At 35.7% G+C, this 17,151-nt stretch overlaps 1 protein-coding gene across 3 annotated transcripts; it reads left to right on the plus strand.

The window, feature by feature from the left end:
- The first annotated feature begins 587 nt into the window (after positions 1–587).
- Positions 588–6,154, plus strand: gpbar1 (G protein-coupled bile acid receptor 1). Of its 3 annotated transcripts, XM_067445127.1 has the most exons (3): positions 588–805; positions 2,041–2,208; positions 4,181–6,154. In XM_067445127.1, exon 3 carries the CDS (start codon positions 4,248–4,250, stop codon positions 5,271–5,273), a length of 1,026 nt encoding a protein of 341 aa, XP_067301228.1. In that variant the 5' UTR covers positions 588–805; positions 2,041–2,208; positions 4,181–4,247; the 3' UTR covers positions 5,274–6,154. The 3 variants fall into 3 exon arrangements, with proteins under 3 accessions (XP_067301228.1, XP_067301227.1, XP_067301229.1); XM_067445126.1 differs by lacking the exon at positions 2,041–2,208 and having other exon boundaries at positions 589–805; XM_067445128.1 differs by lacking the exon at positions 2,041–2,208 and having other exon boundaries at positions 734–800.
- The last annotated feature ends 10,997 nt before the right edge of the window (positions 6,155–17,151 follow it).

A 17,151-nucleotide genomic window follows, 5' to 3' on the forward strand; every position in this document is an offset into this window, starting at 1 on the left:
ATATATATATATATATATATATATATATATATATATATATATATATATATATTAGAATATAAAGCGGTTATTTTAAATTGTAATACTATTTCACAATAATGGTGTTTTTACTGAATTTTGGATCAAACAAACGCAGCCTTTGTGAGCATAAGAGACTTCTTTCAAAAACGTTTGAACAGTAGTGTAAACCACCATCTACTTTCACAATCTACTCATTGTAAATTGAAAAGAAAAGCTCATACATTTTTCCTAAATTCTCATTTTGTGTTTTACGGAAGAAGAAAAATAAATCACAGGGTTGGAATGACATGAGTAAATAACACATTTTTCATTTTTGTGTGAACCCATTAATTTAACTTTAAAAAGCAACTAATTAAAAAAGATTTTATAGTACATTCTACTGCATAGTACAAATGCTATGTGCAACTCTCCTTTTAGTTTATACTAGTTGTACAAACTAACCCTTCAATGTAATTAAACTATTTTTATGATTGAAATATACAATTAGATATCAGCATCGCATGTTTCCATGCCTCCCACATCTATCTCATAAATCGAGTGTAAACTGTGGTTTCCTGAGTTGAAATACCTCTCTTGTGATGCTTCACGGTTGAAGTCAGAATGAGGTCACTGTCTCTTTAAGAAGCATCCTGCTGACTACCGTGAACACAACTCAGATCTTCGTCCGCAAATGCTGGTGAGAGGAGAGACACAGAAGAGTGAGAAGCTCACAGGATCAGCGATTCACATATGGCTGGAAAATCTTACGCGAGACCACTGTATGAAGATTAACTTTATTTGTAAGGTGAGTATTTGGCAGACATATTTCTTTTAGTTTCACTGCCTTTTTTAAGTCAGCTGAAGCATTTCAAGTGCACTGGGTTGCAAAACTCTGATTTCACTTCTTAAATTGCATTTCTTTATTCAAAAGAAAATTTTGCATTACATTATCAACATAATAATTTAAGTAAAACAATTCTAAATGGGTTAATATTTGTAGTATTTACCTTTTATATCTGTAATTGTTTTATATGACTATTGTTTGTGCTGATTCTTATAGTGACTGAATCATTATCTTCAAGGGAAAAGTAAAATTAGTCAAATTAAAGACCAGTTTCAACAGAAAGCATCACTGAACTTCAGTGTATGTAAAAAAGTTTGCTTGGTGCAAGGGATGGACATTTGATAGCGGTCATGCCACCATTGTTTATTACAAATGGAAACATGAACCTATATGAATATTTAAACATTAGCCAAATGCAATTGTGTAGCATTGGCTTAAGACATGCAAGAAAGTTTAACATGTTCCATGTGATACTCTGTGGTCATACAGCATTGGTTGTGGTTTTTATCTGCATTCTGTCTTTACTGCGTCCAGCATTAGAAGCTAGATTTATTTTGAGTAACAACTGTGCGTCATGATGAAGAAATGTCTGACTTAATAAAATAAGTTTTGACCAGTGGAAAGATGTTGAATTCAAACTTATCAGATGTTGAAGGAATGAAAATTCTTTAATGATCCTCATATTGTTTCAAACCCATGTGCTGTTTTTTTGATTTCACAACTTCGCTGGTGGGAAAGATAATCAGTGACTTAAATTTCTGTCTGTTCTTCACACCAATTTATTGTATGACAATTGTAGCGTTAACCTAAACATTAATAAATTGTTTAATACAAAAATAATATAATATATAAAACTTTTAAAAACTATATTAAAATGTTATGTTTTTTATCATATATATACATTATATACATACATACATACATACATATTGCATACATATACATACAGTCGTGGTCAAAATTGTTGGTACCCCTGGTAAATATGATCAAATATGGCTGTAAAAAATAAATCTTTATTGTTTATCCTTTTGATATTTTATTACAAAATTCACAAAAATCTAACCTTTCATTTAAGTCAAAGAATTGAAAATGGGGGGTAAATCACATTTTGAAATAAATGCTTTTCTCCAAAACATGTTGGCCACAATTGTTGGCACCCTTTTATTAAATACTTTTTGAAACCTCCTTTTCCCAAGATAACAGCGCTGAGTTTTCTTCTATAATGCCTGATGAGTTTGGAGAACAGCTGACCAGAGATCAGAGGCCGTTCCTCCATACTGAACCTCTCCAGATCCTTCAGATTCCCAGATCCATGCTGGAGCTTCTTCTCTTCAGTTCAGCCACACATCTTCTATAGGGTTCAGGTCAGGAAACTGGGACGATCATGGCAGAAGCTTCATTTTGTGCTCAGTGACACATTTGTGTGTTGATTTTGATGTTTGTTTTGGATCGTTGTCCTAACGGGAGATCCAACCACAGCCCATTATAAGATTTCTAGCAGTATCCATCAGGTTTTGATTTTTATCTTTTGGTATTTGCTAGAATCTATGATACAATGTATCTGAACAAGATGTCCAGGACCTCCAGCAAAAAAAAATAGGCCCACAACATTAGAGATTCAGTGGTATTTATAGCCGTGGGCATGGGGAACTTTTTATCCCTGTTTGCACCAAACCCATCTGGTAGATTTGCTGCCAAAAAGCTATTTTATAGTTTCATCTGACCACAGAACCCAGTCCCTTTTGACTTTCCAGTCGTGTCTGATAACTGAATGTGCTGGAGTTTGTTTCTGGATGAGCGAGGAGGAATTTTCTTGAATCCCTCCCAAACAACATGTGGTGATGTAGGGGTTGTTTGAATTTTTTTTTTAGTCTTTCTGACGCCAAGACTCAACTAAACTCTGTGATTCTCCATCTGTGATCCTTGGCGAGTCGTTGTGCACTCAAATGTTCCTTCTCGCCGTGCATTAGACAATATACACACACACACGTCCTCTTTCAGGCAGATTTGTAACATCTTTAGTTAAATGGAGCTTCTTAATTATTGCCCTGATGATGGAAATTGGAACCATATTCTTTGGTTTCACTCATTGTGATGAATGATTGAGGGAATTAGGCTTTTATGCCTCCTTATATTTATACTCCTGTGAAACAAGACATCATAGCTGGACAATTTCATGTTCCTTGTCACCTTGGTGTGCTAAAAAATGTAAATATTAATGTAAATATACTTCAGAGATATTTTACTCATTTAAAATTCTAGGGGTACCAACAATTGTGGCCAATGTGTTTTAGAGAAAATCATTTATTTTACAATGTAATTTACCCCCATTTTCAATTATTTTACTTAAATGAAAGGCTGGATTTTTGTGATTTTTTTAAATAAAAGATCAAAAGGATAAACAATGCAGATTATTTTGTACAGCCATATTTGATCATATTTACCAGGGGTACCAACAATTTTAACCACGACTGTAAATGCACTCACACATTGGAAAAGAGTTTGTAGATTTGTTTTTGTAAAGATTTATTTTTGTTGATTGAAATAAATGAAACGTTATAGAATAAAGAATATTAAAAACCTAAGCTGTACTAAAATAACTTAAACAAAAATAGAACTTAAAAACTAAATATAAAATTAATTATTTAAAATAAAAATAAAGATTAGTCAGAATATTAATAAAAAAATGCTATAGTAATGACACTAAAATAACACTGTTCCACAAAAATAAATAAAAGCATTTGAATTTGAAATATGTATGAAGTAAATCGTGAGTTTTAATTTTTTGTGGGAGCAATTCCTTTTGGTGGGTACGATGTTAAAGGGATAGTTCACCCAAAAATTGTAAATTTCATTAATCACTCACCTTGTTTCGTTCCAACAGAACACAAATGAAGATCTTTTTGATGAAATCTGAGAGCATTCAGTCGCTCAGTTGCTACGCCTAAATTCAATCTGTTCATCATATAAAGTGATCGGAGTCTCTTTTTGAATTTGGATTAGTTTTACAATCTCTTTATGACCTTTTTATGAAGTGTCAAATTGGTGGTTGTGTAGCAGTCAATGGAGAGACAGAAAGCGCTCAGATGTTATCAAAAAGATCTTCATTTGTGTTCCAAAGATGAACAAAAGTCTTAGGAGTCTGGAACAACACAAGGACGAGTTCATGACAGCATTTGCCCTTTTAGATGAACTATCTTTTTAACTCTCATTCTGTCATATACTCTATAAAAGGGAAGTAAGACAAACCGGCAGCACTGATGGCTGATAATGTTTCCAAGCAACTTAACTGATATATTAAGCAAGAACTGTTTCCTATTTTACTTATGTTTTCAGGACTCGCCCTCACAGTGAATGGAGAAGGTTTAGTCAGATTTAGTCCCGTGGGGAACAGCTTTCCGTTATGGATCCACTCGTCTATATGAGCAGAGAGAAGTTGATCTTCTATATGACAGTTCCACTGTCTTCAATAATCATCTTCTCCAACCTCTTCATAATAATAGGCATCGCCTGCAACCGACAGCTGCACAACACCCCAAACTACTTCTTCTTGAGTCTGCTGGTGGCCGACTTGTGCACCGGCATCACCTTGCCTTTTATTCCCCACATGGCACTCGACCGGCATCTGGACTTCAAGCGTTGTTTGGTGATGTACATATTCCCCAACTTTCTGTTCCTGTCATTCCTCTTCAATCTGGTGATGGTGCATTACGAGCGCTACCTGTGCATCGTCAGTCCGCTCCACCACAGCCAGTTCTGGGTTCACCGCTGCTTCCCCTTGGCCTTGTTAACAGTTTGGCTCCCACCATTGCTCTACGCATCACTTCCTGCCTTTGGATGGAATAACTGGGTGGGACCCAATAACAACAAGAGCTCCAACCCAAACGAGACGTTGAGATCAACCACAGATGTTAAGTCCTCTAAAGAGGATGAGGTCTGCTCCTACAAACAGGTTTTTCCCAAGGCCTTTATTTATCTGGAAGTGTGTGGACTGGTGCTGCCGGCCATGCTGTCCATTGTGGGCATGACAGGACGGGTGTTGTGGATCGCACGCAAGCAGCTGCAAAACATCTGCAAGCTCCACCGCGCCGTGGACCGTCTTCAGCAGGAGCAGCCGACCGACCACGAGCAGCAGCTAAACCTGCGTTACACCAAATGTGTGGCCGCCGTGTCCCTCACGTTCTTGGTCTGTTGGGTGCCGTACATCATCTACCAACTCATGTCTGTGACGGCACTTCAGAGCGGTGTGAGCTTGCCAAGCTCATCTCTGTACATCATCATGTCCTGTACGGGAATCGGGAGCATGGCCGTCATTCCGCTAATACTGGGACTGGCCAACAAGCAGTACACTGAGCCCATCCGCAGGGTGATGTGTAAACTGAGGAACCGCTGGAGAGGAGGACAGAACAATAGAGATATCGCTCTTTGACGAGTGGACAATGAGTCATAGGATGTTCAAATTAAATGTGTAAATGAAAGTTTAAATGCTTTACATGCACTACTGTTAAAAAGTTTGGGGTCAGTAAGATCTCTTATGCTTATAAAGGCTGCCTTTATTTGATCAAAAATACAGTAAAACAAATAATGTGAAATATTATTTAAAATAACTGTTCTATCTGAATATATTTTAAAATGTAATTTATTCCTGTGATCAAAGCTCCAGTCATCAGTGTCCCATGATCCTTCAGAAATCATTCTAATATGACGATTTGCTGCTCAAGAAACATTATTATTATAAATGTTGAAAACAGTTGTGCTGCCTAATATTTTTATGGAACCCATGCTACATTTTTCAGGATTCTGTGAGGAATGAAGTGCGCAAAAGAACAGCATTTAATTGAAATACAAATATTGTTTTGTAACATTATAAATATATTTACTGTCAATTGCGTTCGATTAAATGTGTCCTTCCGGAATAAAATAAATAACAAGTCATAAAAAGTAAGTCATAAAAATATTTTTTACAGACCCCGAACGTTTGAACTGTAGTGTAAAAGAACAAAACACTCTATTAGTTAGTAAGCACATGTATCTATCCCAGGCTCAACATTATGGATGTCACGTCGGCCCAGGGTTTATAACAGAGTTTTGTGTTGCCACTGAAAATCTAACATTTGTTCATCTTTTACATGCATTTGTATGCCTTGCAAACTTAGATGTTCCGTTTTCTGTGATGTGTTCGTTGCAAATTGTACTGATTTGTCACCAAGATAACAAAAATGACTTGTCATATGGAAACATCAGTAAAAATATATTGAAAAACTAGAACTGGTTAATAATGTTTTACAACACAAAAATGTGTTTATGAATTTACGGAATTATATTATAGCTGTATATGTAAGCAAATTCTTGATTATGTAAAAAAAATATATATATATATATATATATATATATATATATATATATATATATATAAACAAACAAAAAAAAACATTCAAGAGTTAGTTCAACTAAAAATAAACATTCTGTCATTAATTACTCACCCTCATGTCTTTCCAAACTGTGATTTCATAAAACTGAGGTTAAACTACTGGATTCACAAGGATTACTTTCATCTTTACTCCCTTTCTGGGGCTTGAAAGTGTCAGTTGCGTAGCTGTCCTCCCGTAAACACTTAAGAAGACGGGGATCTCAGGAACTGCTCTCCAGTGGTTCAGGTCTTACCTCTCTGGTAGGTCCTACAGGGTGTCATGGAGAGGTGAAGTGTCACATCATCTATAGCTACTGAGGTGCCCCAGGGCTCAGTGCTTGGACCACTTCTCTTCTCCATCTACATGTCATCATTAGGCTCTGTCATTCAGAAACACGGCTTCTCCTATCACTGCTATGCTGATGACACTCAACTCTACTTCTCATTTCAACCAGATGATCCTACAGTCAGTGTTCGTATCGCTGCCTGACAGACATTTCTGACTGGATGAAGGAGCATTACCTTCAACTCAATCTTGCAAAGACAGAATTACTTGTTTTCTCAACCAACCCAGCACTTCATCAAAATTTCTCCATTCAGCTTGGTTCATCAACCATAACTCCATCCAGGACAGCCAGGAACCTTGGAGTTGTGATTGATGACCAGTTAAACTTCACTGACCACATTAGTGCAACAGCCCGGTCCTGCAGATTTGCTTTATACAACATTAGAAAGATCAGACCCTTCCTATCAGAACAGGCTGCACAACTCCTGGTTCAAGCTCTTGTTCTCTCCAGACTGGACTATTGTAATGCTCTTCTGGCTGGGATTCCAGCATGCACTATCAAACCCTTGCAGCTGATCCAGAATGCAGCGGCGAGAGTGGTCTTTAATACTCTCTTCATCAGACTGCACTGGTTGCCAATGGCTGCTCGCATCAAATTCAAGGCACTAGTTCTCGCCTACAAAACAACCACTGGCTCTGCACCAACATACCTAAACTCGCTTGTTCAGACTTACACACCCTCCAGATGCTTGCGTTCTGCGAGCGAGCGGCGCCTCGTGGTTCCATCCCAAAGAGGCATGAAATCGCTCTCACGGACATTTTCCTGGACCGTTCCCACCTGGTGGAATGACCTGCCGATCTCAATTCGTGCTGCCGAGTCTGTAGCCATTTTTAAAAAACATCTTAAGACACATCTTTTCCAATTGCACCTGACCAATACAGAATAGCACTTAACTATCCATTAATTTTTGTTTGTTTGTCAAAAAAAAAAAAAAAAAAAAAAATTGTGTACGGTGCTCGATTAAATGAACAATCTGACAGCCCTTGCAGGTTGTTGGCCTTGTTTGTTTCGTTGCTTCTATTGCTCTCCCCTTTTTTGTAAGTCGCTTTGGATAAAAGCGTCTGCTAAATGATTAAATGTAAATGTAAGCTGTCAGAGGAGGGACAGAGCGCTTTCACATTAAGATCTTCACTTGTGTTCAGAAGATGAACAAAAGTCTTTCAGGTTTGGAACGACATGAGGGTGAGGAATTTAAGGGTTAGTTTACCCAAAAATTAAAATTCTTTCAATAATGACTCACCCTAATGCCATTCCACATCCGTAAGACCTCTCTTCATCTTCGGAACACAAATGAAGATATTTTATATTTAGACCGAGAGCTTTCTGTTCCTCTATTGAATGTATGCATACTGTCCATGTCCAGAAAGGGAATAAAAACATCATCAAAGCAGTCCATATGTGACATCAGTTGGTTAATTAGAATCTCTTGAAGCATCGAAAATACATTTTGGTCCAAAAATAACAAAAACTACGACTTTATTCAGCATTGTGTTCTCTTCCACGTTTGTTTTCAATCAGCGAACAAAGATTCGAAAGGTTATGAACCAGCGTATTGATTTATGATTCGGATCACGTGTCAAACTGCTGAAATCACGTGACATTGGTGATCAAAATTCTGAATCGATTCACTGATTCATAATCGTTCAAATCTTTGTTTGCCGATTGAAAACAAACACGGAAGAGAAGACAATGCTGAATAAAGTCGTAGTTTTTGTTATTTTTGGACCAAAATGTATTTCCGATGCTTCAAGAGATTCTAATTAACCAACTGATGTCACATATGGACTACTTTGATGATGTTTTTATTCCCTTTCTGGACATGGACAGTATGCATACATTCAATGGAGCAACAGAAAGCTCTCCATCTACATATAAAATATCTTAAACTGTGTTCTGAAGATGAACGGAGGTGTTGAATGACATTAGAGTCATTAATGACATAAATGTTAAACACCATAACATTTTTGGGTGAACTAACCCTTTAATAAAATGCATTAAATAAAAAAGAAATAAAATTATATTTAATGAAAAATATAAATGTTAAGTTATATGTTACTTATATGTATAAATATACATTACTAAATATGTATTGTGTGGAAGAAAAAATCTTTATACTTGAACAGTCTATCCATCCATCCATACATCCACCATTACAAATTGAGGACAACGTATTTGTTTACCATACATTCATATTCTAAACATTTCTGGCTGAGATGAAGCATTTATAATGAGACATAACTTTGACCACAAAGTAAATAAATAAACAAATATGAGAACTTTAAATTGACAAATGGTTTAGGATGTGATCATAGATGGTCAGATATTTTTGTGACTGAGATAAGTGTGTTTTTCAGAGGCCCTATGCTCATATGCTTATTCCCAGAAACTGTCCTTCCTCTGCCAAATGTGACTTCAACAGTGAATTCATCACAGTGGGAAATAGTTGAATGATACACTGGGTCTGGAGAAAGTCTTTTGAATATTGTGTGTTTGCATACTGTCTGTGTGACCCACAAGACAAAAAGCTAAAATCACAAAGTAACTGTAAACAAGAGCTATAAAGACAAACTGAGCTGTCCTAATGGTTTGTGTAGCAGGGTAAAATGTGAAACATGTCAAGTCCCTTGAGAGCATTTCAGTAACTTTACTACAAACACTGGCCAATACTCTCTAACGCTGATCATTACTCACATGTGCATTTATATAAAGAACAAAGTATTTGCTTAACCTCTTGGTCTGTAAATCTTTGTTCCCCATAGTTTTGGAATAGAAGCTAAGTAAGGTCAGTAGTGTAAAAAGTAAAAAACCACAAACACACCCTCTTCCCTCCACCCACACACACACACACACACACACACACTCATACGCAAACACAAATTCATCTCTTGCACTTTCGATACCCAACACTTTCTTCCTTCTTTATACTCACAGAGTGCTCTGTTCAGCTATCAGAAGACAAATCATTACTATTGCTCATACTTACATTGTCATTTAGGGATTTGGTGAACCCCTGATTTAAGTATTACATTTTAGTATAGTCTTGGTTTTACAGACAGGGCTTAGATTAAGCCAGGATTAGGACATCTAAGTAGCTTTTATAAATGTGACTTAGATCAAATAAAATAAAAACATAACTGGTGTGCATCTTGAGACAAAACAATGGCACTGACATATTTTAAGATATAGTTGCTTTCAGTTAAAACAGCTATAACATGCATTTTAGTCTGGGACAAGCTTTTAATTCAGGTTAAAAATCTTTTGTTAAACACCCCAATATATTATATTTGTTAAATATCTATAATGCTCCTAACACACATAGTACAATGATTACATTTTTATGAAATAAATGTCTATATCAGACAGTGTCCAGGGCAGGCTATACTCAAATTTAAAATAAACTAAAATAATGCAAACAGCTTAAGTAAACTAAAAAAAAACAATGTATACAGTCTATTTAGCCTTTGACCCTTCAGTCTCTGAAGTTTTGATGAAAGCAGCTCTTCTTGACCAGAAGAAGGGAGGACAATCACTTCTGCTTTTGTGCGCAGATGTTTGCGTAAGGTATGATTTGTTTATAAATATGAACAGCACATATATTTAATTAAAGAAGAGCATTATATAAGCAGCTAAAATGTGAATTTTAGCTGCATCCAGCGATGAGGTTGTGAATTGTATCACTCATCCGGTCACCCCTCCGTTTCAGAGCACATAGAAAAGCTACAGTGGCCAACGCAGGACAAAAATGAGAGAGAGAGAGAGAGAGAGAGAGAGAGAGAGAGAGAGAGAGAGAGAGAGAGAGAGAGAGAGAGAGAGAGAGACTTGCGCAGTGTGTGTTTAGGGCTACTGTAGAAACATAGCGGCGCAAAAAGACGATTTTACTGCAAGCGTGCATGTAGATAAAAATGGCTCATTCTAATGTAATAAAAACATAACGGCACATTAAGTAAGGTCTTGGTCTTAATATTTCACTGAAAACATTGTTATATATAGTTATATACATAATCAAATTCCATTTCTGACAATTTATTTACAGCTATTTATTATAGCATTTTAAAGAGCTATAATAGGCTACACATTAGTGGACCATGCTAGTGCTTATTTAAAAGTTATTTATTATTATTGTGACAGACCTAGATTTTTGACAATAGTGTTATAAATAATTTTTCTATATTCTCCTCATTTCCCCTTTACACTCATGGTCCGCTAGTGTTTTTACCATCTATTCTATAACTAGTAGAGGCCCACAGACATCCATTCATTTTTCTGGATGTGGCCAACTGCTCCTATCATTCTAACTTAGTTTTATATTTTTTGTATATATACATACTCTGTGTGTGTGTGTGTGTGTGTGTGTGTGTGTGTGTGTGTGTGTGTGTGTGTGTGCGTGCGTGCGTGCGTGCGTGCGTGCGTGCGTGCGTGCGTGCGTGCGTGTAAGCATGAAATGTTTTGAAGTCTATTTTCCCAATAATGCCACATAAACTTAAGAGTCAGATTTTATTTACAGATTATTTACATAATAAAAATCATTAACTTTAAAATAAGAAATTATTTTAAAATATGTAAATAAACCAGACATGCGAACATGTGTGTACGTGTGCACGTGAACCAGGCATGTGTGTGTGCCTGTGCGTGCGTTTGTGCATGCATGTGTGTGTGTAATGTATGTGAAAAGTGTTTGTATCTGCCCTTCATATCTGCATTCGTGGCAGATTTAGTTTGCCAAACTCTCTGAAAATGCAGTCTGTTGCAGTCACACCTGTGTGTGTTTGCTTCTTATGGCGGTGACCAGAAAAACGAAAAAGGGTTTCATAAGATTGCCCTATAAATACAACGGTTTCCTCTCATCTGTTGAGAACTGTATATTCTATATTCACTTGCATCATAAAGTCAATCTGCACAGAAGTAGAATCCCTCAAAAAGCAGATGCACCCTATCTAGCCAGGTTAATTCAGGCCATTTATTGTGCTGTGACCCTTCATCTTAAAACCAGATCCAATAAGATCCAATATAGGTAAGGTGCTTTCATCAATGACAGCCGAAGTGTAGCCACAAACCAGCATTTAAGAAAAGGTAACTAGATCAAAATCAGATACTCTCAACCAAAAGCAATACTCATCTTTTTTTCCTGTTTGCTCTGCTCTCCATCATCTTTATTGCAAGCGGCAGCAACCTCATACTGGGCCGTCAGTTTCAGGATGTTATCTGTCCCTGTGCTCCTCCATGCTCAGAACATTCCGGCTTGGGACTGAAGCTCAGCAGATCTTCTGCTTAAAGAAAGAAATTATTCACATATTTCCTCACACTTATTTAATTCCAAACCTGTTAAAGAAAATTCAAGCTGCTGTTTTGCATACATTGAAAGTGCATTGTGATTTTTGCTCAGCCTGTCATTATACAGTACATGAGGAATCAACAGGTGGAAAAGTTGTCGGATGACGTGATTTATCTCCCTGAGAAACAGCACATCTCGACTGACCTGACTGTGCATCTGGGATCCTTTGAGTCGGAATGATTTACGCTAGACTAATACAGATTTATACAAGCAAATGCCTACAGCTGTTAGATCTACACCTATGAGATAAGCTTCTCCCGCTGAGCAGAACCAGACAGAGCTGTGCAGTGATCTGTATTAAAACAGAATCTTTCTCAAATGATAATCATACATTCAGATATAAATGGAACCTGTATTTTGAAGAGAGCATGTATTAGTATCTCTCTGTGTACACAGACATGTTAGATCCATCTCTATCTGTTTTGCTGTTTGATTCAAACAGTAGCTCATGGGAGTTGAGAAGATCCATTCCTAAACTTATCAGCAGTCCATAATCGGTGGATTCTGATGCTCATGGACCGTTCCATGCTGTTAGTTCATAACAAACTAATCTTTGTCGCTCTCATGAGGCTAAAGCTCCGCAGTGTTTAGTCTCCAGTGCTTTGTTTACTCCTGATTTTTCCGCACCTGTGACAAACGATTTGTGACCTATGGCATTTATGGCATGCAAACAATGGTTTATCACACATTCAGTAGTAGTCATATTACATACCATTAAACCACTTCTCTTTTCATAAAATATATTTAACTATACTTACGTAAAGAACCGTGAAATGTTGTGAGATTGTATCTCAGGGATCCCTGAGGTCAGATAACCCTTACGAAAGGAGAATATATTTACCAATATATTACTTGAAATATATTTTAATATATTGTAAATATATGGAATAATATATTGATGGTATTATAAAATAAATTATATATTCATGTAATATATATTGCAAAATATACAAATGATTGCCGCTTTCAATATATTGTAATATATTGGAAAATATAAATATTAAATCCCATATATGTGAATATATTGCCTAATGTATTGCATAATATTTTCCAATATACTGCAATATATTTTTATTTCGTAAGGGAACACAAAAGCATTGCAAGAAATATGCGTTTTCTGCTCAAATAAATAAATTACTTTAAACTCTTTAATCAGAGGAAATTATAACATTTCTGAAGCATACATATCATATATAAGGTGTCCCTTCTAACCCAACAGTGCATCTATGGAAATGCCCCCTCCTATCTGAAAGAACTACTCACACCTTCAACTACAGCTCGATCACTTCGTTCAACAAACTCGAACCACCTCCATCTTCCCAAGAATAAGCTCAGCACTATGGGTGATCGGGCTTTCTGTTCTGCTGCTCTACCCTACCCGACCATCTGAGGCCACATCAAGCTCTTGAGACTTTAAAAAAAGGACTTAAACATTTCTTTTTGGGAGAACTTATGTCTTTTAGCTATTTAATCTATTAGTATTTTGCCATTTTTAAATTACCTTAACTGTAGCACTTTGAGATTTGTTCCAAATGTAAAGTGGAATACAAATAAATTTTATTTTTATTTTATTATTATATAAAAGAAAGACGAGAATGTTGGTATTCCAGAGGGACATTTCTCAACTCAACTAAAAATGTAAAAAAAAAAATTTCAATATCCCTGACTTTTAATAAACGAGCACTGCTGGGTAAATCACATTTACATCACTCGGCTGAAAAGGCTAATTTCCTTTTACATTCTCCAGAGAGGAATCCTTTTATTTTAAGCAGAGTATATGCACCTGCCTATAGGCGCATATTACTAACATGCCCTTTAAATAACACAAAAAATACTGCGCTATTGGCATTTTGTTTGGCACAGTTGTTTTCAGTTCTTCAAAATATCAACATGCCAACAATGTGCCTGAACACACCTCGTTTCCAGACCAGACCCCCATGGGCGAACAGATGGGAAAAAAGTGCATTTGTTATTTAAACAACGGGACATGAAAATGATAACTGTGTCAGGCTGAATCTAGCAAAAAAACCTCGCCTGGCGTCGCATTGCGCCGAGTGTATGATAGGACCCCAAATGTTCTCCATTCAACTGAGTCGACTTTTTTAACTCGAGAACCGTTTTACCGATTCAGAAGGCTGCGATTCATGAATCATGAATGAATCATTCAGACCACTTTTTAGAACCAGTTCAAAAGATTCCTTAAAAAAAGATCTGACCTCAAAGAATGGTTTATTCCTGTGGGTAAAAGAAAAATCTGATGGCAGAGAATATTCTCATAAATATTCCTACAGGTTCCTTAAGTTTTCCTACAGGTAGCTATAATATAATACCTGCAGAGAACTACAATCCTTCATGATTCCTGCGGAACGTTTCTTGTGTGTAACAGAAAGCAAGCGTTCTCTGCTGCCCTCATGTGGCCACAGGAGGAAACGCCACACCTTTTATAAAGGATTATTAGAAATAAAATAAAAAATCACTTTAATTATTTGGAAGCACAAAAGAATGTAGGCTACATACATTAACATTCAAACACGATTCAGCTATCAATCAAGGTATATTTGAACTGAATGATTGATGGACAATGGGATTTTTCATGAAAGTCAAATTGGGGCAGTTTGACACGCGTTTCAAATAGTAAGTATACCAATAATTATAGTTAGATATTTAATTCTGTATGTTGTTTGTATTCTTTTTTGTTTTGTTTTTCATAATTGTTTTACTGTTTATATTTTGATGAAATGCCTACACTGAACAAAATTATTCTCATGATTTATCACCATAACTTTTTTACTTTATCAACTCAGATAATCAATGTGGTTCAGATAACAATCATTAAACATCATTAAACTGATCTCCTCAATTTTTGTGTTTGAATTAACGCTTTAAATCAAGTTACTTTTTTAAGTTAAGCCAAATATATATTTTCCAGTGTATACATGCAAAAAGCTGTTTAATGGTAAGTTATTGCATTATAAGCTAATGATATTAGGCCTTGTTTTCACAAAAGTCAGTGCGTGTTCAATTAACACTTTTTTTCTGGGCTAAAAGTGCTATAAGTGCAAATATTTCAGGTTTATGTAGACAATATATACAGAAATTGTCATATGCAAAAAAATATGCTTATGCGATGCAATTATTTTTCTAAATCATAATTGTTTTATTACTGTTTATTATATTTTGATGAAAAGCCTGTCTGGTTCCCCGTGTGACAACATACCCCATTCGATATTGTTATTGGGGCATGTTGTCACAAATACTAGAATTAAATAGGAGCTTGCAGTTTTCTTGACAGATTTTCTGAGATAACGAGTGTGCTTATATTTACTTTACAAATATCTTTTTAAAATATTTACTTTTATGATTTTGAATTCCCAAATCAAATTTCATCCAAAAATGAAATGTGACTGTTAGTTTGCTCACCCTCAGGCCATCCAAGATGTAGTGTCTTTTCTTCTTCACTAGAACAGTAAGTGAGATATTTGAATGAAACTGTGGTCCTTCGTGTCAAGTCAATTCATAAGAATTACTGAATATTACTTATAATGATAACTTACCTGAAAACTGTCCTGAACCAGTTCACGGGAGAACAGAAGCACGAGCTTCCTGTCGCATAATGACCTATGTGCAGTAGCAAACTCACACGTGACATGAGCCCAATTATGATCCACTTTGACGAACATTACCTGTCGTAAAGTTCGTCAAAGTGGATCATACTTGGGCTCATCGTGGATGCCACCACAACCTACAAAAATAATAAGTTTACATTTGCTTGTGCGATCTCAATCGGGAAGATGAACTTTTCACAGATTCTTAGTGTTTGAGCTCCTCTGCATACATAATGCCATCTCGTTCAGGACCGTTTGAGCTCGGCCTCGATGATCTTGATATAAGAGCAAACTTGTAAATATGCATCCCAAAACTATATTTTGCAACTCCTGGACTGAGCTATTCTGAGGTCTTGTGTATAAGCAATGACATTATTTTTAATTGTACTCGTGCTTTTGCAGTGCTGGCTAGATTACTCTCAAACTTTACTATACCTTAGTTAGTGATTTCAAATTATATGACGCAAATTGTAATTACATTATATACTTTAGGTAACATCTGACTACTTTTTGATTAGTTTGATTACACATGGCTTTCACTGTAATTGCACAGTAGGACTTGTCTCTCTATCCTCACTCATGGAATATCATATTTCTACATACGTACCATAGATATGTAGCCTACTGTGAAGGTACCCAGCATGGAGCACGGCATTAATAGATTATGCGTTTTATCTATGCTGCTTATTTTTGGTTTACTTTTAGTAGTTTGTGTTGTTTGTTTATTTTGTCATGTTCAGTATTTATCTTTATTATTATTATTATTATTTGTGGAGTGTCCCCGCATTGTTGTGTTATGGCTGTGCAGGTGATGGGGAGAAATCAAGCAAGATGATGTCACACTTTCAAAGATAAGTCTCAGCAGCTGCTTTAACTATTGTGAAATATCCCTCTACAAACATTTACAAATTTGAAATAAGATAATGGTAAATCTTTATGCTGAAATAATGCTAATGATAGTATAGTGTGATTAATTTTAAATCAGCCAATTAGCTTTTTTTAATATTATAAATTGTCATTGTTTTAACAAATATTTTAATTTGTCTCACTTCTAACTTGACTAAATAAAAACATTGATGATGCCTCGTGTGAATGAAGCGTTACAGTAAAAAAAAAAACAACAGTAATTAATGTGATGTCAGCATCATTTCGCTGTTAATTAACAGTAATTCGTAAGAAAATTAAGCATTCATTTCACTGTAAATTTCTGACTACAGTTATGTATTGTAAAAAAATAATAATAAAAAAATAAATAAATCAAGCTAACTAATGGCTGGTCTGCAATTTCCCCTTCCAAAAATTTTAACCCATTTAAAGGCAATAGGCTTTTTTAGAAGATAGAGAAGATCAATTACAGAAAATCAATAAATGATGAATAATTTACTGCCATTGTGTGTATAACGTATAATTGATTAAAAAAAAAGTAAGTGTAATCTGATTATGAGCAATATAAATTGTAATATGCTTCAAGTACTCAATTTTTGGAATCTGAATATGTAATGCAGATTACATTTGATCAGTTACTACCCAACCCAGCACTGTGCGTTTGACAAAAAAATTCTCCACTAGTTTGTTTATCATCTTTTGGATTTTGCAAACAAATGACAGAGGTG

This window comes from Pseudorasbora parva, chromosome 5 (genome assembly GCF_024679245.1).
Source record: "Pseudorasbora parva isolate DD20220531a chromosome 5, ASM2467924v1, whole genome shotgun sequence".
Taxonomy (NCBI): Eukaryota; Metazoa; Chordata; class Actinopteri; order Cypriniformes; family Gobionidae; genus Pseudorasbora; species Pseudorasbora parva.